The sequence below is a fragment of the Hippocampus bargibanti genome, linkage group LG07 (assembly GCF_051943395.1).
Source record: "Hippocampus bargibanti isolate YZ-2025 linkage group LG07, ASM5194339v1, whole genome shotgun sequence".
Classification (NCBI taxonomy): domain Eukaryota; kingdom Metazoa; phylum Chordata; class Actinopteri; order Syngnathiformes; family Syngnathidae; genus Hippocampus; species Hippocampus bargibanti.
The window spans coordinates 23,925,861-23,949,857 of record NC_142740.1 but is presented as its reverse complement, the minus strand read 5'-3'; the positions used below and the strand labels follow the sequence as shown (position 1 = coordinate 23,949,857).

The following is a 23,997-nucleotide window of genomic DNA, read 5'->3' as shown; positions in this document are numbered from 1 at the left end:
TGTCTAAAATGGCCAATGAAAATACAGTTGATGACATTTTTACACCTTTTTTTATTTTACATAGAACTGTATTTGTAAAGGTATAAAACACAAAGCCACAGGTTTTTTTACACTCAAGAAATTTCAGGGGCAAACTATTACATTGAGCAGTTTATGAGGCAAAGTCACTCTTTTGCCGCAAGAGTGTATTGTGATATCATAGCAATAGTCATAACTGGCAGTTTAAAAATCAAGTTTTCCCACATTTTAACTTACATCTTAACTTAAGCATCACTAATGTACAACATCTTAGTTTTGTCTTTCACAGTTGACTCGTCTCCACACTTTCAATCAAATCATCTTTTCAAAAGTGCAGTGATTGTTATCAAGACCATCAAGAAGGAAAAAGCGCTGTTCTCTGACAATAATAACGACACACACACACACACACACACACACACACCCACACACACATACAAAAAGACAACAATGCTAGATTGAAATCAATAGAGTACAGCATAATTTCAAAGAAGATGAGACAAAAAGTGATTTTATATGGTGTTGGTTTTTAGATTAGCCTGCTTCACAATTCTGCACAAATGTCCCATGTTGCATCAAATTCATATTTTTGTGTTGTGACGAAAAAAAAACAATACGTACATCTGTAGAATGTGACTTCATTATTTTCAGAGTCGGAAATGTCAAATGAAATGATTTGTAAATACTGTCAGTAGTAAATTCTCTGGTGACCAGGGTCAAATGTTTTGGCATGTAAAGGATGGATGTTAAGTCCCGTATTTTCTGCACTATAAGGCTACCTAAAAGAAAATATTTTTTCCAAAGCTGACCATGCGCACCATAATGCGGTGCGCTTTATGTATGAAAAACGTTTTAAAATATGGCATTCGTTGACAGTGCACTTTATAATGAGGCGCACCTTATGTATGGAAAAGGTTTTTAAGTATGTCATTCGTTGAAGGTGCGCCTTATATTACAGAATATACGGTACTTGATATACAATCACATTTGGGATTGTTTACATTGGAGTACATGCAGCAGTGCCTTGGTCTGAGGTGTCTTTTATATTTTTTATCTCAGAATTTTGACAAAAACGTGGGACACCATCACACTATCCGAATACTCTGACATCGTGAATGCAATAATACGAAAGAATACAAAAAAAAGGTGCAGCAACAAAACAACGCGTTACATCCACCTGTAGCACTTTTGAGAACTTCCAAGAGCTGCCGTTTAACTTCATCACCCACTTTTCTCCTTCAGAGGTTTGGATGGTGGCAAATCTTTTTGCTGCACGTCTCCCCCACTGATATCTGAAGACACCTCTGAGGAATGACTGTCATCCTGAACACAACATGAGCATACGTACAAATTATCACTACCATTTTTCACGTTCAAATCAAAAGGAAAATGAGAAGAACGGCCATTTGACCTCCTGCAAGGCCCACTTACTCTGTGTTTTAAGTAGGAGAGGTAGGTGTCCCAGCCCAAGGTGATGGTGTTGACATACACAACACGGAATTTAGGTGAGAGGAAATAAAAGTTGATCATCTGAGCCGCGGGCCAAACGCACCAGTCGGCCTATCAGCAGGAGGAAGGACGCATCAGCACGTAAACAAATCCAGCAGATTAAGCAGAACAAACATTTTTTGAAGCTACGCATTACAATCCAAATGTTAGTACACGGAAACTCGCCGGGACACCGAGGCTCGGTTTGCTGCATCAGCCACTTTGAGCTTCTTGGTTTTCAAAGTTAGAAACTTTCCATGTGAATTTTGCAGACTAAATCAATTCTTGCTTTCTTTTGTGAGACAAAACTTGAGGTGTAAGCAAACGTCAATTGTGCTGGTGGGCGGGTGACATGGAGGAAAAAAAATAGCAATGAATGTACCGGCATGAAAACGTCATCACATGTGGGCAAGGAGAGTTTACCCGGATGGCTGCTGAATGAACAAAAAAAGATTGATTTCTGTTTGAATACGCTCCTGTTTCATTGAATTCACCCTAATTCACAGTTAATTTCTAGATCTCATCAAATTAAACTTGTAGCCATAAGGCATGTGAGCTTGGTACCAGGTATACAGTTACTGAATGTGGGTGAGGCCTCCCTTGGCTGTATCTTTTTATGGTCTATACCAGGGGTAAGGAACGATGGCTCGCGAGCCATATATGGCTCTTTTGATGATCGCATCCTGCTCGCAGAAAAAAAAATATATTCTCGCTTTTTCGCTGTTCATTTTCTGTTTGGGCTGCCGTTGGCGGAAAGCGCAATATTGTTTTGGATGATACTGACCTAATGTGGCCGTTGATGTTCAAAGAGCAATTTTGATTGGAAGATACTGACCTAGGTGGCCTTTGATGTCGAAACAGGTAAACACCCCCTTTTAAATAAGCCCGACGAGTAAATTAAATGACGACGATTGAATGAGGTGGCCGTTGATGTTCAAAGAGCAATTTTGATTGGATGATACTGACCCAGGTGGCCCTTCGTGCTGAAACAGGTAGACCCTCCTTTTTAAATAAGCCCGACGAGTAAAAAAATGATGAGTATTGTACACTTCAGATTGAATGGACCGAAGGATTCGCCTTTGTGGAGAGAAAAGTTTCTGCCGTGAATTCTAATTTACAATGAAACAATACCATGAATGAAACAGTTGAATATCAGTGGCACTTTGACAAGCCCCATGCTAACGTTAGCATCAATATACTTCTGCGAGAGACAGCAGAAAGCAAGTGTGGAAGCAAATAAGCCGTGTGCAGGCTAGGTAGCAGTAACTCGTTTGGCTGGATTTTTACCAATCATGAGGAACGGAAAACCATTCATGTTAATGGTGAGTAGTATCACAAAGTTATTTTAAATACAAAAATACATTCTGACATTTTGTTGAAAAGTGGGTGCGCGTGCGGCTCTCACTAAAAGCATGTTTAACTACAGTAAAGTCTCGTTATATCGATAGTACCGCTTATTACGATACTATTTCTATGAATGCAAGGAGAAAATTACATGCGCGCAGGATCGGATATATCGATAGTCCGGTTATATCGATATTTTTTCGGACTCCCGAGAATATCGATATAACGAGACTTTACTGTATTTAACTTTTATGGCTCTCTTAGTCAAAAAGGTTCCCGACCCCTGGTCTATACAATATAATGCAGTTGCATTTTATACAGGGTTGGGCATACATGTGTCTCAAAGTCTCCCCTGCAATGGAATATTATATTGTTTTTATTTCATAACTCACCACGCTGTGCTTGTGTCATTTTTTTTTCTTTATTTGGCTATACGTCTAATCATGTACCTGTGTGTGACTTAGTACGCAGGCTGTCGCTGACAAGGAAATAACTAGGCATAATGACAGCATGCTGCCGAATGGAGTTATATGCCCCCCACTGATATATACTCAAAGGACAATCGACGTCACTTTTTTGTTTTTTAACTGACATCAGAAAAACGTTTTATAGCATCTAAAATACCCAAAACAGTATGATATTTTTAGTCAAATGCAAAACACCAATAAAAATGACTTAAAGTGTCTAAAAAGTACTTCAATTTGAAACCGGAAGTGGCCACCATGTTGGTGGTGTCACGGCAAGACGTCTTGCCTTGCTCGAGAATCAAAACAATGGCTTCAGATTCGGAGAATATGCTTTCTTGTTACACCTCCAGTTATGAATATGATTCAAATAGTTCTGAAGAGGAAAGCATACATGTTTGCAATCGATTAAACAATTTATTTCGTGCCATTTTGAGGCAACATTGGGGGAAAATCTCTCACCCAAAAAAAGAGGCACAAAATGGCGACCACCTGTGGCCACCTCCGTTTCAACAGGCTGATAAATTCCTTATATGGAGCTCGGACGCCCTCTTCTGGCGGCTTTTGGGTGCAACACGAGGTTGTCAGACCAAACAAGTACAGTGAGACCTCAACTTACAAACACCTTAACTTACAAACTTTTCGTCTTACAAACGTCAAATTTATGTAAATTAAACCTTATAATAAGCACTATTTTCATAATACACACCCACCACGGCTGGCGGAGTGATCTTCGGCGGAAGCGCACGACCGAACAGCACCAGAGGTTAAGTTACCAACAGTCCTTATGGAAGGTGACTCTCCTTCCATAAGCCACCAATGACCATCAAAAAGGTAAATACAACTTTATTTTACAGCACAGTTTATTTCTTTAATTACAGTCCTCATGTAATGCGCCTCTCTTTCCAAACAGCAATTCCCTTTGACCTTCGACCTCCAACGCCATTCCATCAAGCCATAAATGACTATCACAAAAAAATAAAGTTACTTTATGATACAATGCAGTGTATTTCTTTCATTGCAATACAATAGCACATTTATTATACATAGAATAAGGTATGTTGTGTGTAGTTTTAAGGCTTATTTAGTTGAAAAGTATATTTTATGGAAACCCGGGAACGGATTATTCCCATTTTAATGGTTTCCCATGGGAATTTTTTTTTAGATACACACTTTTCGCCTTACACACTCTGTCTGGGAACCAATTAAGTTGAGGTCTCACTGTACAGCAAAATACATTGACCCGATGGAAGGACTGCTGCAATGTGTCTTTTTTTTTTCGGTCAGGGGCGTTCCTTTAGTGACGTCACGTACGGACTCGTCACCAACTCAAAAACAAGACTTCCTGAATATTCAGCGCAAGTCTTAAAATGTAAAATATAGCTATATGCGGTGGAATCTTATTAAAATACGCTCAGTAGAAGTCATTTCAAGCCATTTTCCAAATTATGGACACAACTTGTCCGGAGACATCGGTTGTCCTTTAACATTATTGCGTATGATAACTTTGTTTTTATTCATCCAAATGAGATCAAAGCTGACTATTGGAAACAAGAGAACAAGAAAACTGGCCTCCACGCTACCCTGGAGTGTTTAAATTACAACACACAAAACTAGACCCTCTTGTCGCATCTCTGATCCCTGGTGTTCCTGCATGCACGTGCACTTACTTTATAAAATTCCCAGAATTTATCTCGAAACTCCTCCCATCCGTGGGATAAAGAGCGTCCTTCCATAACCCCCATACCTGCAATAAACACAGTCGTGAGTAAGTTGTGCGTCAGCAAGCCATTTAATCAAGACAAGCTTGAGATAAATTGCACATTTGTGGTGAGTTCAACTGTTATAAAGCATTGAACAGCACGCACCAAACAAAGTGTCAGTCTCATTTATCACATACAACCTTTGATCTACTTCTGATATGAAAACATACCGTCTTTTGTCTTTCCTCACCCACACCAAGGCCTTCAACTTTGACACTTTTATTCACCTGTCTTATAGGTGAGAATGTTGTTGAGAAACACTTTTTATTCTATGACATTTAATTTATATTTGAAAACACACAATGAAATGAATGGCAGGAAGTCGACCAAAGTCATTTTTTGCCGCAGCCCACGTTGTATTTACTGTTTCCTCTCGAGGGCCTTTGAATTTTGAGAAACCATTAGAATGTTTCCTCTCTTCCATATATTACATACAGAATGCACAACAAATTAATGAATAACTAGTTTTCAAATCTAAAGTCAAGCATAATGACAGTTATTGCGGTTTACATGTGACAATTTGACATTTTGGTTCAGACTTTAGCGTGCATATTGCCACTTGACATGCTTGATTTGCTATCGTGGGCCGAATTAATTGTTGTGGTGGGCCAGATTTGGCCCCCGGGCCTTCACGTTGACACCTGTGTATTAAATCAATGTTTTCCAACCTTTATTAAGCCAAGGCACATATTTCACATCAGGAAAAAAATGAATGGCACGCTACTTAGCAAAATTATTCATAAAAACTGGATACACTAGGTAATTGTGTATCTTCTGTCATCTAGTGGAATAGCATAACATTATTTTCTCTGTTACAATACATTCTTGACATTGATCAATTCTCAAATTCGGAGGGTCTTCAATCCCATTCCTCAAGGCCGAGGATAAAAACCTGGATGTTTTCCACCTCTCTGTGCTGCAAGCACAATTGCTTGAAACGATGAGACAATCAGACAAGTCTGCAGAAGCTGGCTAATGATCAATATCATTTTAATAAGGTCTCTTACTGCAGGGCAAGATGGAAAACAGCCAGGACAGTGGCCCTTGAGGAACAGGATTGAAGACCCCTGCCTAAATTATGAAAAATAGCTGTGGGATGAAAACAATGACAACAACAAACAACTGTTCTCACCTAAAAAGTACCACATGCCAAGTGTTGGTGATGCTATCATCTGATCCACCAGAACCTTCTTGACCACTGTTCCAACAGCATACCCCACAAATCTTCTGTCCAACCATGTGTACCAAAAGTGTAGCACAGGACCCATGGAGCAGCCTACTACAAACATACGGCCTTTTAGGAAAAAGAAAGGAAAAGATAATTAATGAAAAATACTGATGATGTTTGCGCACACAGTATACTGTAATAGAACAATGCATTTTCTGTGTAGCTTTATCTCTTGTTTCTATTTATAATTGTATTTTATTTATTATTGTATGTTTTTTCTATGCTTATCTGTGACTGTAAAGTGTCCTTGAGAGCTTTGAAAGGTGCTTTAAAATAAAAATGTATTCTTCTTCCTTTTCTTTCGGCTTTTCCCTTCAAGGGGTCGCCACAGCAAATCAGTGTCCTCCATCTTTAGAGGTTTGATCCGCATGTTTGTTTTGGCCAAGCTTTTACGTCGGATGCCCTTCCTGACACAACCCTCTGTATTTATCGGGGCTTGGGATCGGCACAAGAAGACATATGTCCCTTTGTGGCTACAGAACAAGAAACTCGCTCAGTATTATTAATAATAATTATTATTATTATTATTATTATTATAAGTGTGCTGCCTTGAACCTTGCCAGGCAGGAGACCGAGAGGAAGACCGAAGAGGAGGTTTATGGATGTGGTCAAAGAGGACATGAAGGTAGCTGGTGTGAGAGAAGAGGATGCACAAAACCGGGATAGATGGAGGACATTGATTCGCTGTGGCGACCCCTGAGGGGAAAAGCCGAAAGGAAAAGAAGAAGATTCTAAGTGTGCTGCCGTGAAATGTAAATTTCTCCACTGCGAGACTAATAAAGGCAAATCCAATTATTATTATTATTATTACTATTATTATTATTATTATAGTAGTAGCTCTCCTGGAACAAAAATCTCAGAAGATATATATTTTGAGGGTCCTTATTTTGTAGAGATTATTGTTTATTAATCGATTTGCTGTCATCCTTTATTAGAATGGGTAACTGGTTTCCTTTACACGAATGCCAAAGATATTATAATAATGGTTTCTGGATAATTCTAATATGAAACAAGCTTATTTAGTGATAATATTGATGGACTGTCTCAATTTCTGCTGGGTTTTTCCATGATTTGCAAATAGAATGTTCTCCAAGGTAATGGTTGCTGTGTTTCAGGATACTGCATCAAAAATAAAATAATACTGTATGGAGGGACTTAGATAGACTGTCAAGGAAGCAGATTAAGAGAATACCAAAGTTGAAAAATGTGTATATGAAGCACTTCTGTGAACCAAACGTTAGGAATACTGTTTCTCAAAAATTAACGCCAATTCAGCAGGGGGTCGGGGGGTGCACAATGTCATTTTCCGATTAGGTAACATCAAAATGCCCTATACACATTGGTGGCACCAAATTGTGCACTGACCAGTCTTATCAGCATGAATAATAATAATTATAGTAATAACAGGGCGGCCCGGTAGTCGAGTGGTTAGCACGTCGGCTTCACAGTGCAGAGGTCGCCAGTTCGCGTCCCGCTCGGGCCTCCCTGTGTGGAGTTTGCATGTTCTCCCGGGTCCGCGTGGGTTCTCTCCGGGTCCTCCGGTTTCCTCCCACATTCCAAGAACATGCATGGCAGGCAGCTTGAACACTCCAAATTGTCCCTAGGTGTGAGTGTGACAGTGATTGTTGTTTGTCTTTGTGTGCCCTGTGATTGGCCAACCAATTCAGGGCGTCCTCCGCCTCGTGCCGAGAGACCGCTGGGATAGGCTCCAGCACCCCTGCGACCCTAATGAGGAATAGGCGGTATGAAAAATGGATGGATAACAATAATGACAATAATAATAATAATAATAATAATAATAATAATAATAATAAATAATAATAAGCGCCTTTCAGTTATCTCAAGGTCACTTTACAGTGATAAATAATCAAACGTTACCAATTAAGTGAAAATGCTTGAAAAACAATTTTAGCACATTAACGTGTGTGAACTGTAAATAATAATAATACATTTTATTGTACTCTAGACTTGGAAACAAATCTCCAAGTATCGACAACAGCAAAGCAATAACGACTGACTACAGGCAAAGGGAAACAAATCAACAGATCTAATAAGGACAGTGCAATGACACCACCTAGTGAACGTGAAAATAGCATCATGCTTAGTGACGTTACTGAAATGTCAGTCACGCTTAGGTTGGATTGGGCTTTGCAGCTCGCAGATGATGGTGAATTAATTCAATAAAATGCATCTTTATTTGAATACCGTTTTTACAACAGCTATAACAGTTACTGCATGTTGCAAACATCCTTTATTGCTTCAGATATTGTTTTTCCGCAAGTTTCAAAGATATTCAATAATTTAAGGATAATTGTTGTTTTTGATCATTCTTAATTAGATGGACAAAAACAGGTGGATTTTGTTCCTTAATTCAATTCCACAAACGCAATAATAACCATAACATTTGTTTTCAGATTGATGGGATCGCATAGAATTATTGTCAATATGTGTTTTATGTTAGTATGAAACACATCCACATATTAATCGCTCCGAGGACTGATTGATGCGTCAACTTCGATTCCATAACGAACGTTGACATGTGGAATGATCCTCGAAGACGCCTCATTCATTTGCTCCTTATCGATGGAATAACTGTTTCATCGTCAAACAGTTAGAGCCAATCTATTTGGGATTAAGACTGAACCAATACCTTCTGTTTCCCCCAAAATAACCACTGCCCCCTGATTGTTACTTTTGGCTTTCCCGTTGTGCTTTCACCTGTCCTGTTCCAGTCTCGGATTGTCGTCGGGTCTTTGTGCTTTTCCCGGCTCTGCTGCAGAAAGTCACCCAACGCCAGCATGCCTCCTCCGCTCAAAGTGTTGGTGAGGAGCAAGTAACGACCCTGGAATAGCTGACGCCATGAGAATCGTATACGGACCACGAACTCTTTGCCCGCCCGGGGAAGCATATCGTCTGGATCGTAAAATGAGCACTGTCATCTAAAAGTTATTTTTTGGACGGGTTCAACGGCAATACGTGTGAGTCAACTCATAACACGAATGGTTCCCAAAGACAGGACGAGAACTTGATGACGTAATGGGGGAGTGGTTCGAAAATAGTCGAGGAACGGATTCAAGAGAACTCACAAACGTTAAAACAATAAAGTAAATCTTGGTGCGCTACCTGCTGGTCCGGAAGGACTACACAAGTGCTACACCCTTTCTCTCAGAAGATAGATGGATAGAGAGATAAGAAACGCCAGTATGGGTGTGTATTTCCACTGTGGCTCTTGATTGGCCACACGGGCTGCCCATCTTTCGTGTACAGTGTCGTTGAAATGGGCCAGTCTCACGGAGAATTAGAAAAAAACGACAAAAACAAATGTTGCCTTCAAAATAAAATCAAAAGTAAAACTAGGACGGGGTGCAGTTAAATCTATTTGTAATTGTAAATTTTGATTCATGAGTAAAATGATTTATGTAATCAATACCACTTAATTTCGTACTGGCATGTACAACATTGGCAAAGTAAATAACGTTTATTTTGGAAGTGTAAACGGAATCTAATTATTTCCACTTTCTAACTTAATCCTGGTGGTGTCTCTGCGGGTGCAGGACGCGGTGCCAGCAGCAGGACAGGATTTTACAAGGTGGGGGCCAGTCTTATTTCTAATAACAGTATAGCGTATGGCGCTTTATCGAAGAATAACCCTTTTTAAATGAATATATTAAATTGTGATTATTTTGTGACGATCAATTCTGAAAATGCCTCGCAAGCAATTGTAAATTGTGAGCTGTTTCCATGATTTCAACAGCTGTTTGTGAAATGCGAAACCAATAAGATGAGCGCGTTTATTTATTGGGGCTTCGGTTTGAGGTTTAAGACAAGTGCGGAGAGTATTTGTTGTGATGCAGGGCGTCCTATCGAGCAGATGCGTTTTACTGTTAGATGTTGCTAATCGACATAATGGATCCTAATTGATCTGAAGGAATAATGACAATGTGACTTCACCCCCTCCCCCACCCCCAATTCTTGGTTGGTAGTAAAATATGCGCTGTTTCAGCTATTGCTTGAATATTTGGTGTTGAAAAAGAGATGACCACGCTGTATTTTTGCAATATTAATTGATGATTTGATGCGACTTAACATAAACCACGCGGGCTGTTATTATTATCTGTGACATGTTTAAAGATTTGATGCTAAACCAGTAACATTTATGAATGTTTTGGTGGAAAACCCGACTGTCGCCTTTGTATTTACATGATTAATATATCATGGACGAAATACTGGTAACTTACACACAGATTCGCATCGGACGTTACAATTTGTTTTACTCGTGTCAGGTTGCCAACCGTCCATTTTCTATAGGCCTGTCCTCATTGAGGTGCGGGTAATTGGAGCCTATTCCAAGTGTTCGTCAGCCAATAACAGGGCACATATAGAAATGAAACATGCCTCCTCACATTTGCAATTCTAGAGGATTTAGAGTCTTCTGTGAACAAAATATGCATGTTATTGTGATACTGGAGGAAGCCGTTACACCTGTTGAAAACCCACACAAGCATGGAGGGTAACTCCCCAAAGAAAGTATATAGAGGGGCCCTATTTTGCACTCGAAGAATGGGGTGAAAGACCAACAATGAAAAGGACATAGGTGTTGATGTACCCCCAAGATCAGTTTTATGGTGTGATTGTGTAACAGTTTAATTTAATGATCATTAGCATGCTAAGCATTCCAATTCGTACACAAAGATTTCCAGGCCTCGCTCTCGGAGAGGGTGCTTCACGCAATGCTATGCACTCCCCACATACTCATGCATCTTGTTACCCCAGTGCAGCAGTGTCAAACTCATTTGGAGTTAAGTCCTCTTTCGGAGGGCCATTGTGACAGTGAAACCACAAAATGATTACTTGTACGCAGGCAAATAATAAACTAGCTTTTGAAATCAGTCCACTCGATTATCATAATTTTTTCCATGATCTTTCAATTAAGTGTAAGGAGGATAGGAAAGGTCAATGTTGTTTATTACACATGCCAATTTTACATTTCGGTGCAGATTTTAGCAAGTGGACACACGTGATTTGCTTTCGCAGTCCACATAAAATGACCAGACGGGCCAGATCTGGCCCCTGGTCCTTAACTTTGACACATGTGCCCGAGCGCATGTGACAATATGCTATTATTAATTCTCACTAAAATCCAAAATATTCAATTGAGAATTCATTTTTAATGGGCAATTCACATCTCAATTTTATATTTTTGAGTCACTGATGGGAGTGTGGTTCATCACTTGCCTGGTTTACGTGCAGTTAGAATGGTTTCAATTCTCATTCAGTAACAGTGCACAGTATATGTGCCTTTTTTTGTGGTCATACCTAGGTCCAGGATTTGCACAGCATTGGCTGTGATTGCTTCCATTTTCCTTGTGACCTTGATAAAATAAGTGGTGTACTAATCAATGGATGAATAGCTAGATACACTGTATGCCGTGATTTATGTACAAGTTACCATCATGACTTGAAAAAAAGAGATTACAAGGCATCCATTTTAGCATTGTATTTGGGTTGCTGTTTCCACCCAGTCCTGCACCACCCTTTTATCTGCTTTGCTTTTCTGTTTGCTGTGCAGAAAAGGGGAAAAAAAAGCTCAAGCGGTTCTATTTATATCTTCCTCCTCCTCTCATCTGTATCCACACGTAAAGAAAAAGAGGCATGTGATTGGAGGGAAAAAGGGGGGGAATGCCATCTCAAACAACCTGTGAGGCCAGCTGCTGCATTACAAGGAATAATGAGATCTTCTGAATTACATCACTGGTAGTCACATGATAAGCCATGTTTGAATTTTTATTGAGAATGTTGCAAGGTTACAGTATTGATACAGAATGTACTCTGCCTTTCACCCGAAACAAAGTTTTCAGGGATGGGCTATTGCTCACCATTGACTTTAATATGGAGAGGTTTTATTTAAAACAGATGGATTGCTGTTTACATGAGTGTAAATGAGAATCTTAAAAACACTTGAGCATTCACACCATTCCCTTTAAGCCCAGGTTGCACCCAGGAGGTCGCTGTTAGGGGTCCAAAATAATTTCTCAAGCAGGCGAGGTCCCAGCAGAGCTTGAACTTGCAGTCTGTAGAGAGACAGCCAACACTGATTCAATTAAATGAGCCTGACAACCTCGCAGCAGCCTTAGGTCCAACTGAACCCTGCTCATTGCTTGGGAATCCGCTGTAGTTGACAGATTTAAATCATCACCTTGAGATTTTGTCATCATAATCATTGAGGTCTGACAGTCCGATTTATGACTGATTTACTTTAAATATGGCCACGTGGGCAGCACAGTGCAGTTGAACTTATAATTTCTGCCTCACTTACATTCAATGCTGTGTGGAGTTTACTGTGGTAGTCTGACAGATTCTCCAAAACATGCTTGGTAGACAGTGATGGCCCATGCATGTCAACCCTAGGCCTTCAGTAGTGCTATGTCTGAATCACTCCACAGCTGCAATGTGGTGTGATTGCACTACACGTCCACAAGAGGATGCCGTTGGCCAGGAAATAATTTTTGACTTGAAAAAACTTAGGAAATACTGTCAATACACTGTTCATATTTTTATCATGAATGTGTGGATTCATGATAACTTCATAAAACTGCAATATTCTTTGCTAGTTTCGGAGCTCTCTAACCTTAATGATGTCCATCTGTTCTTGAAAAGTCCATCTTGAAAATGGCTTTAACAGTATATCTGCAACCAAATCCATTTCTTCTCCCCCTTCGGTCATTGTGGGTTGACAAAACCGCTATGAAATCAACACAACAATGTACAGAATTTGCTTATGCAGCTCGTTATGGAATACAGTGTGCTAACTCTGACCAGTATGCTGTTATCACTCGCGGCTAGTGATACTATGATTGGCTTGTGACTATCAAATCATGTGACTAGCCAATCATATTTTGCAAAAACTCTCTGACGTTGCCAGTGCCTTCCAGCAAGCCTTGAGTTGCTAACTCCAGGGCCTGCAGAACGGATTATGAAGTCGGCCAGGTAGATTTCTGACCCTGGTAACAAATGATGGCTGAAATGTAATTGGTTAAATGCTGAAATAGAAAAACGCACATCTACACGGAGCACAACAAGGAAAAAGCAATGAAAGGAATCTGAAAGACAATTTGAAATTATTCAATAAAAATTCCTGGACAAAATACAATTAACATTAGTCTGCGATTCGGATATTTTTTAGTGCAGCAAAGAAGGCCTTGCAGGCCCTAAGGGCCTACCATTGTTGGTAGATTGACCAAATGTTCTTTTGTTTTTTATGTGTTTACTCTGAACACCCGAGAAATGTCTACCATAAATGTATAGCCATATGAATAAATCTTTGATTATTTAAAAAAATATGTGCAGATTTCTCCCACAGTTCCACTATGACAAAGCAGTTCTGGATATTCTAGCGAGAGAACTACCATTTTGGTTCATTTATTTTAAAGCACTATGGTTTGAATTAGTGGCCACCTTTGATATCAGGCCATATGTTAGATATTTTCAAACTGGCTACTTACATGTACATTTTTAAGTAAATCATTATTAATCAAATGTGCAAAGGAAAAAGTTGACTGGTCAAAATACTTCCCAAGCTGAGTAAACATTATGTGTAACGGTGACATAAGAAAATAGGTTTTGAAGAAAACGTTGACAGTGATAAATTATATGATTTGGACCAGTTCAGGTAAACCTCACAGCATGAACCTGCTCTATTTTAAAGAGATTATAATCCTGCAACATTATAAAAAATCCATCCATGTGGACCATGACATTTCTGCTGATGAACCTTGAAGGTCTCTTACTCTATTTTTTTTTTCGTTTGTATTTTTGTCCAGTATGAGTTGTTCCAGATAAATGTAAACACGATATGAGATATAGGTCCCCTGAAAGTAAGTTCAAGAAAAGAGTTAAAAAAAGACCAGGTGAATGGATACAGGCATTGAACTGGAGCTGGGTATCAAGGCCTGCAGTGTCAATGCACAAGGACCAAGACAGAAGAGTAGTTCTCATTTACAGGCACAGACAAAAGCGTCAGTCTTACCTGTTTGGGATTATGCAACTTTATAATTTATCCAGCATCTCTGTGTCCTTTCGTGTAAAATGATAGCAGGGTGCATTTGTTTTGCTCGGTGATTTAGGCTTTCAGCAGTCTTGTGTTGCACTGCAGCAACTCAAGATAATGGTCTAAACATAGAGCGACACATTGGGATTTAGGGTGTCTGACTGGGCTGAAGTCAACATCTTTTCTCGGGCCTCCAACTTTGCTCAGTTCTTATGATAGAGGATATACAGAATAGAAGTTGCCATGTTTCATCTTGCTATATGCTTGGTTGGCCGAAAAAGTGTGACCACAAGGCCAGTACACAATGGAGCACAGATAATCTGGGGTTAATTTGAGGGGAACAGAGCCAGTTTGTTAAACTGCCATCATTGAGTAAGAGATCATCTCCAGCAAAAGTTAGATTAGTCAGGTTATAAATCTATCAATTCATGGAAAGAAATGTCTATGTTCTGTTGCGATGTTGAGGCTTGTACCAGGGGATGATTTGGTACCTCCAAAGGACCAAAGAGGGGTGTGTGTCCATGGGACATCCAGGGGCTTGTATTCAAATAATGTAGTGTTTGACCAATGTATCATTTGAATTTGCATGTACTCTCAATAAAAAGCTCGACAGGGGCTGAGGAGGTCAGGTGTTAGTCGAGAAGCGCACGCAATGGCTTCATGATAACTGCGCCTCCTGCCTGCAGTAAAGGACAATCTTCCTGTGTTCGAGCCTTTGTTAAAACTGTCCGAGCAAACATCTCACATGATTAGGATTTTATTGGGTCTTGATTGCATTTAAAACGTTTTACTTATTGTCTTTGTGTTCGTTTTCTAATTTGAAAATAAATGCATTAGAAAAGGCAGCTAAAAAATGTATGACAATCCCATGTCATTTTATATTCCTACCTTTTCTCAGCAAATCTGAATTATTATGTGAGAGGAAACTAGTACACCCGGAGAAAAACCACACAGGCCCGGAGAGATCACGCAAACTCCGGGTCCTCCAGTTTCTTCCTTTCAGTGGCACTTTTTTCTGCATTGGGATCGCAAAAACAAACAGCAAGCTAAATAAACTTGTTGAGTTTGTCCTTTCAATGCTCAATAAGCGAAAAACATCCAACTGGTTGTGAACTGAATTTTATGAACACAGATTCCAAAACTTTCATATTGTCAGGCATTGAGTCTTCCGTGTATTCGTTACCTCATCAATCTAATGGCAGTTGTCACACAAGTTGAGTTTCCCCTCCTCCATTTTTGTCTACAGATGGCATCTACCGCAACAACCTACGGACAGAAGGAGTCCTCAGACCAGAACTTTGACTATATGTTTAAGATCCTCATCATTGGCAACAGCAGTGTTGGTAAAACATCTTTCCTGTTCCGTTATGCTGATGATTCCTTCACACCCGCCTTTGTCAGTACGGTGGGCATCGACTTCAAGGTGAAGACCATCTATAGAAATGATAAGAGGATTAAACTACAAATCTGGGTAAGTCAATTTTTTTTACTACAATGCAATTTACGAAACCTTGTTTATTTTAACTGTACATAAAGTGAGAATATTCGCCCATGTAAGTGAAATATTTCACTTTTTTTTTTCTCCAATGTGATTTGATCAAATAAAAATCCACCTAAAGGGTTTATTATACTCCATAAGAATTAATAAAAACACTATGTTTAAAGGACAACCGACACCATTCTTTTTGTTTCCTAACTGACATCAGAAAAACGTTTTATAGTATCTAAAATACCCAAAACACGCAGTGTGATATTTTTAGTCAAATACAAAACACCAATGAAAATGACTTAACGTGTCTAAAAGTACTTCAATTTGAAACCGGAAGTGGCCAGTTTCAGAAGGTTCCGCCCCCATGTTCATGGTGTCACGGCAAGACGTCTTGCCTTGCTCGAGAATCAAAACAATGGCTTCAGATTCGGAGAATATGCTTTCTTGTTACTCATCCAGTTATGAATATGATTCAAATAGTTCTGAAGAAGAAAGCATACATGTTTGCAATCGATTAAAGAATTTATTCCGTGTCATTTTGAGGCATCAGGGGTGGGAAATGTCGCACCCAAAAAAGGCAGAACATGGCGACAAAGTCGTGTAAGGAATTAATCAGCCCGTTTCCACAGGCTGATTAATTCCTTACATGGAGTTTTGTCGCCCTCTTCTGCCTCTTTTTGGTCCTACACGACGTTTTCAGACCAAAGTACAGCAAAATGCATTGACGTGATGGAAGGACTGCTACAATGTGTCCTTTTTTCGGTCAGGGGCGTTCCTTCAGTGACGTAGGGTGAGGACTCGTCACCAACTCAAAAACAAGACTTCCGGAATATTCAGCGCGTGTCTTAAAATGTAAAATATAGCTATATGCGGTGGAATTTTTGTAAAATACGCTCAGTAGAAGTCATTTGAAGCCATTTTACAAATTATGGACACACTTGTCTGGAGACATCGGTTGTCCTTTAAGGTAAAAATTACATGAGAATTGTTGACCGATGACCGATAACGCCAAAAGTAGATAAGATCTTCTCTTCGTCGTTCGCCTTTAGCATTGGTGCCCTCGAATACGGTGCTGGAAACTCAGCACTGCGAGTAAAATGCCATCAGTGGTAAGGGTCTATGGATAGGTGAACTTTAATGTTGTATGTCCTTTTGGATATACAGTAAAGTCTCGTGATATCGATATCGGTTATATCGATAGTACTGCTTATTATGATACTATTTCTATGAACGCAAGGAGAAAATTTACATGCCGCAGGATCGGATATATCGATAGTCCGGTTATATCGATATTTTTTCCGACTCCCGAGAATATCGATATAACGAGACTTTACTGTATATCTCAGGGTATTTTAGTTTGTAGGTCTGTTTGTGCAAATGTTTGTCTCTAATTTTGGCCTTTTATCAGGTCTTGCCTCCAGGAACGAAGTAAATCAGAATAAGAATGGAGGGTGACCAATGTTGTGCTCCCCCTGCCCCATTTAAAAAAATATATCTGGGAAAATAGCCTCTGTTATACAAACACACACACATGATAAATCCCCATCCCCCTTTCATTCTACGTTCTCAAACAAGTCACATCAATATGAGGCTGTTTTTAGCTCAAATTAGATTGAGCGCACTTGTTATTTAAATACAAATATGTATTAAATATAAGAAGTCAGGCATCCTTATGGCCCCCTCAACCTAAAGCAGAATAAATCATCTGTCGCCAAAAAAAGGAAGTGATGCACATCAGCACTAATAAACGGACAGTATGCTTTTATGACCCTGCATCCTAGAAAAAAAAATCTAATTTGAATGTAATTATTTACACAATCCATGCACTGTACATAAGGCACTCACTGTGTGCCTGTTACATAACAACACAAAGAGCTACCTACATTGACATTTTAGTCATAGAAATAATAACCCTGTTCTCTCCAACAAAGCACATTGAGTCGATGAGCAGACACGTTTTTATAATACATCACCACTGCTTTTGGCTATAAATAGATGAATATTCTCGTCATCTTACAAAGAAGAGAATAATAAGAAAACACATACAATTTGTGCAGTGTGTGGATCCCGTTTTGCCATTGGACAGCCTGTACCAACGTATTGTATGTCGTTGCAAAGGTTGCAGATTGCTGCTGTGTAAATAGAGGGGGGTAATTATCAGTTGCTGGGTCAAAATAATCATATCATCAATGCTCTATAAATAGAACGGTGGTGTTCACCTTGACTTGCTCTTGCGGATTTGTAAAAAGTAACGATATACACGAAGATAAGACAGGGTGTTTTGAAACATTTGACATTGCGTTCGCTCTTGAAGAAACAAGAGAATTCTATAACAAAAACCACCTGTGTCATTTTTTTTATTTTTGTCTTCCGCTTTGAAATTTACATTGTATTCTCCATTTTTGCTTTTCAGTTGCTTTTCTCAAAAATGCGCATTTCCAGGCCCTTGATTAACTGTTATCGGCTATAGACCAACACACAAAATGCCTTTTTTTCTGGCGCTTAATGTCATTCTTTTTCATTAAAGACAAAGTAATATATCAACTCACCATTCAAGTTTAACTCTAGTTAAACATTAATATATTATTCTTATTTGCATGTCATTCAACTCACAGGCAACAGATCATGTAGATAATATAAAATTCACATTTTCCAAACTCAGATCTCCTGTTTGTGTTTACTAATAGGTCATCAAACATAAAAGTCATACTTTCTTTGTTATATGTTAACATACATTCAAACAAATGTTTCATTCAAATTTTTCTGATTTCAAGGACACGGCGGGTCAGGAGCGTTACCGTACCATTACGACAGCTTACTACCGAGGTGCCATGGGCTTCATCCTCATGTATGACATCACCAACGAGGAGTCTTTTAATGCTGTCCAGGACTGGTATGTGTGATGAGAAATACTGGGATATTTTGACCGAGGCCAGTTCAAAATGAATTTGTGGATAATATTCTTCATTTATAAAGAGGAAGAGGAGCTATCAACTCATGAATAAATGTTCTATTTTCATTATATTGTTGTTGTGAGTTTATCGATACCTGTTTGTCAGTACAACCTTCATGTACCGTATTTTCCGGTGTATAAGACTATAAGGCACACCCCCAATGAATGGTGTGTTTTTAAACGTTTTCCATATATAAGGCGCACAGAGCACTATAAGGTGCACCTTCAATGTATGGCATGTTTAAAAAGATTTTCCATATACAGTAAAGTCTCGTTATATCGATATCGGATATATCGATAGTCCCGGTTATATCGATACTATTTCTATGCACGCACGGAGAAAATTACATGCAAACAGGGTCGGATATATCGATAGTCCCGGTTATATCGATATTTTTCGGACTCCCGAGAATATCGATATAACGAGACTTTACTGTATAAGGCACACCACATTATAAGGCACTGTAGAGGCCGGCGTTGCGCACTACTGTGATACCTCAGCTTACAAACTTAATTGTTTCCCAGAAAGTGTGTATAAGGCGAAAAGTTCGTCTACCAAACATTTATTTCCCATAAGAAACCATTAAAAATGAGAATAATCCATTTCCAGGTCCCCAAAACACACAATTTTCTACTAAATAAGCCTTAAAACGACACAAAATATTCCTTATTTTATGTATAATAAATGTGCTATTGTATTGTAATTCAAGAAATAAAATGTACTTTATAATAAAGTCGTTTTATTTACCTTTGTGATAGTCGTTGATGGCTTGATGGAATGGAGTGGGAGGAGGAAGGAGGGAGCGAGTTACTGTTTGGAAGGAGAGTCACCTTCCATAAGGACTGCTCGCTGGTTTTCATTAATCCAAATGAACAGAAGTTTGTCAACCTCTTCTCTTGCCTGAGACCGTTGCTTAGACAATACAGAAACACCCTTAGCCACACGTAGCAATGGTCGACTTAGCATACTGGTACTGGGACGCTAAGTCACACAAAGGCACACCTCGTTCGTGTTTTTCGATGATCTTCTTCTGCTCGACCGTAATTTTCTTTTGTGTCCTCTTCGGCTGAACACCAGCCTGTGGTGGGGTCTTTTTCAGTCCCATAATAGCAAAAGTATCCTTGATAACAAACCACGTATGCACTCAAGGAAAGGGTTTAACACTAGCCTGTGAAGGGGTCTTTTTCGGTTCCAAAAAAGCAAAAATGTCTACTTGATAACAAACCACGTTTGCACTGAGTGCACTGAAAGAAAGTGGGTGTGGAAAACTAGTCCGCCAGCCACAGTGATGCTATTCGACCGTGTGGTTTGATGTTCTTCTGCCGAAAACTAGTCCGCCAGCCATTGTGGCGCTCCGTGTGTTTCCCAAAAACTAGTTTGTATGCCAAGATTATATTCTCGCAAATGTAATCTTCGTAAGGCGAAAAGTTTGTAAACTAAAGCGTTCGTAAGATGAGGTATCACTGTACTTCTACAGGGGGAAATGGAGTCAGTGGACTGCTGACGGTATTTGCAAGACCTGTTGTGGCTTAACATTCGCATATAAGGTGCTCCTGCGTATAAGACGCAGGGTCATCTTTTGAAGAAAATGAAGGCTTTTGGGTGCACCTTATATACCTGAAAATACAGTAATATCCTTCTACGTACGGTATATGTATCTACTGTATTTGTGTTTTCATGTATGAAAAAGCATTGGTGCTTTTTCATCTTTTTTGCTTTGAGCGTTTTGCACAATTGCACATCATTTATTCTGAGGGAGGGTGTCACTTATTCTCAGATTTCTACCATTCGTGGCAGTTTTTTCTATTTGTCCTGAATGAACAATATCAACTAAATAACGCTTAGAAAAAAACATTGTGGGTTGAAAATGATTATCCATAATGCAGCAGTTAACATAAAGGGAGTACCAGTAATGGATTTTTATCAGGGCACACATTTTTTCCCCCGCTCTTGTGCCACTGTTTATTTTGGCATGACGTGTGTGTTTACCCACAGGTCTACCCAGATTAAGACATACTCATGGGATAATGCCCAGGTGTTGTTGGTTGGAAATAAATGCGATATGGACGATGAGCGCATGGTGAGTGGCGATAGAGGCCGCCAGCTGTCTGAACATCTCGGTGAGTACACACATATACATTGTACAAATGTGTGATTCGCCGTGTGCATTCAGTCTCTCTTTGTAGTTTATTACTCTTTTCACAACCTGGAATGGTGTTTGTGGTCATGCTTGGCTGGATTTGCACTATATACCGTATTTTCCGTTGTACAAGGCGCATAAGAAACCTGCACCCCTGCACTGTGAAGCTGACATATCAAGTCTGATAAGAGTTGACCGTTCTATGGTGAACTGAATGAAACCAGATTGTTTTGCTAAATTAACATAAATCATTAACTCATTCACTGCCAGACGTGCAAAAATGTGCCCACTCCAGTGCCAGGGTTTTTGTCATTGTCACATTGACAATTGTCATGAGTGACAATTGTCATTGTCACTCATTTCAGGACCCACAGAATATTGAGTATTAGGACTACCTAAACATCCAATCCAGTGTAAAAAACTGCTCAGACTCTTTTTTTTTTTTTTGTGATTAGAAAAAATAGTTAATTCCTAAATTATATGAGTCTGGAGTTATCTGAGCTTGAAATGAGGTCGGCTGTCCAAAATACATTGCAATACATACATATTGGTTTATATAGTGCTTTAGCAACAGCTGAAGCTGCATCAAAGCGCTAACATGGAAAAAAGGGAAATGCTGCCTCCTTGTGGAAGGGAAAAAACATAACAGAGGTCTGGCCAGCGCTTTATCGGCACCCAAGCAAGAACAAACAAAACATGAACACAGCGCTCTACGTCATATTGTCAATTCCCGAATAAATTCGTGAATGGCAGTTAATGAGTTAAAAACAACACACCGGTTCGACACAGATGATCCCGTTCAGCATTTTGGCCATTTCCCTGCGATGCAGGTTTTGAATTCTTCGAGGCCAGTGCCAAAGACAACATCAACGTCAAGCAGACCTTTGAGCGTCTGGTTGACATTATATGTGAAAAGATGTCAGAGAGTCTGGATGCTGGCGATCCTGCCATCACGGGGGCCAAGCAGGGGCCCCAGCTAACAGAGCAGCCTGCTCCACCTCACCAGGACTGTGCATGTTAAATATGTCCATCGGCTCCCTTTTTCTTTCCATTGTCCATCACCCTTTTCACCCACTTTCCAGCTTCCTTCTTCTGAGGGTGGACCATTGGCTGGTGGTCATGGGAATCATCTTGTAAAATATTTGAAGTCATCTCAGCAAATCAGCTCTTGAGGTGCTTTTGGTTTTGTTTCTCCCTCACAAAAAAAAGTTGTCATTTTTTTTATCGCTCTTATAATTATTATAACTTTCTATCACTCCACCATGTTTCAGTCTCTTCAAAGTGAGGTTCAATAGGATTTTTTTCCCTGTGTGTTTAAAAGGATTTGATGGCATCCATCCACCAGTGCCATTTAAATCCTTTTGGTGTTTACAGTACCTTTCTGTTTACTGATCTGGTGAAGTGGAGTCATGTTTTGCGATCTCGGCAGAAAATACCGTTCCACTTGGGGTTCGTTTCACAAAGCAGGTTCAGTGAAAACTCTGTGTACTCAGAATGAGGGAAACTTTCTCTCAAAAATGGAGGTCACTCAAACCAGAAAAATGCGGAACACAAGTCTGTTTCAGAAAGAGATGTAACTTGAGCGCTCAGGCAGTTTACGTATTAAAAGACTCAATGACACTAAACTTGTATTTCTCAATGAACCCCCTACTTTCAAAGCAACAAACTACATTTAATTTCCTCTTTTACCTTGTCAGCAAACACGTTTTGGTGTAGCTGAGCTCTACCATCTGTGTCCAAGAAAATAACAATAAAAATCTTCAGTCACTAAATGACAACTCTATTAAGCACAGTAGGTTGGAAACAAACAGGGCATGTCCTCTTGAAAAGCATCCTTCGGATGAAAGTGCAGAAGTACAGCACAGAGAGTTAAGAAATTGTCAAGAGATGGTTATCAGACCGCACTTAGAGGTTTTAACATCTGATTCAGAAAGCCTTTGTGCACATCGACCCCATAGAATTGCGCCTAAATAAAATACATTACCAGACCTCCATTCTAGCAGTTATCCTGTTATATTATTTTGATTACAAATGACTATGTTGAATCTTAGCTATTGACCTGGGCAACAATGTTCTCCCTCAACTATAGCAGTTGGAGCAATGTTGCAGGTCTTCCTGAAACTTGTTCAAACTTTCTGTATGAACACATTACAGTAAAGTCTCGTTATATCGATATTCAAGGGAGTCCGAAAAAATATCGATATAACCGGGACTATCGATATATCCGACCCTGTTTGCATGTAATTTTCTCCGTGCGTGCATAGAAATAGTATCGATATAACCGGGACTATCGATATATCCGATATCGATATAACGAGACTTTACTGTATTTCCAGTTCTAGTCGGGTCAAAAAACGCAGCCCTTCTCTTTGCCATTGCCCTCCCTGAGTAGATCAACTCAGAGTTTAGGATTAGATGATTAGATGTTGAACCTGCTTTATGAAATCACCCCTGAAATACAGATGTGTTCATTTTCTTCTAAATTCATGTATGAATATGTGTGTTTCACATCATGTCATTGTTTGTTTGTTGTTGTTTTTTTAAACATGTTTGTATTATCGTGTATTGTATTGTTTTACTGCATCAAAAACTGGGTCGAAGAAGATAGCTAAAAAGGGAGTTCACAAAATAGCATTTTATTTAATTGTATGTACTTTAGGTGCTTATACATATGATTATTGTTCTCTCTCTCTCTCTCTCTCTCTCTCTCTCTCTCTCTCTCTCTCTCTCTCTCTCTCTCTCTCTCTCTCTCTCTCTCTATATATATATATATATATATATATATATATATATATATATATATATATATATATATATATATATATACACACACACACACTGGAAGTAACTTTTTAAAAGATATGCAGTTCTATAAAGATAGTATTATATGCATCAATCAGGTATTTGTTGTGAAGTTTGTATGGATGGTTTGTGTGCAATTGACACCTTACCTCGTGTGCCGATCAGTTCGGTTCATGCGGCTTTGCTGCGATGTTGCAAAATCACAAATTCCACACCTGTGTCATGATGCCAAAAGACACATGAATATGAATATATATATA

At 39.3% G+C, this 23,997-nt stretch overlaps 2 protein-coding genes across 2 annotated transcripts; one reads left to right on the top strand and one right to left on the bottom strand.

Moving 5' to 3' along the window:
- Positions 1-31: 31 nt before the first annotated feature.
- mpv17l2 (MPV17 mitochondrial inner membrane protein like 2) lies at positions 32-9,436 on the bottom strand. Its single transcript, XM_089000196.1, has 5 exons — positions 9,024-9,436; positions 6,210-6,371; positions 4,985-5,061; positions 1,450-1,578; positions 32-1,341 (listed from the first exon to the last, which is right to left on the bottom strand). Exons 1-5 carry the CDS (start codon positions 9,211-9,213, stop codon positions 1,240-1,242), a joined length of 660 nt encoding a protein of 219 aa, XP_088856322.1. The 5' UTR covers positions 9,214-9,436; the 3' UTR covers positions 32-1,239.
- Positions 9,437-9,799: 363 nt separating this feature from the next.
- On the top strand, positions 9,800-23,666 carry rab3ab (RAB3A, member RAS oncogene family, b). The gene is made up of 5 exons (XM_089000047.1): positions 9,800-9,894; positions 15,599-15,823; positions 18,616-18,734; positions 20,791-20,915; positions 21,766-23,666. The coding sequence occupies exons 2-5, from the start codon at positions 15,599-15,601 to the stop codon at positions 21,954-21,956; spliced, it is 660 nt and encodes a 219-aa protein (XP_088856173.1). The 5' UTR covers positions 9,800-9,894; the 3' UTR covers positions 21,957-23,666.
- The last annotated feature ends 331 nt before the right edge of the window (positions 23,667-23,997 follow it).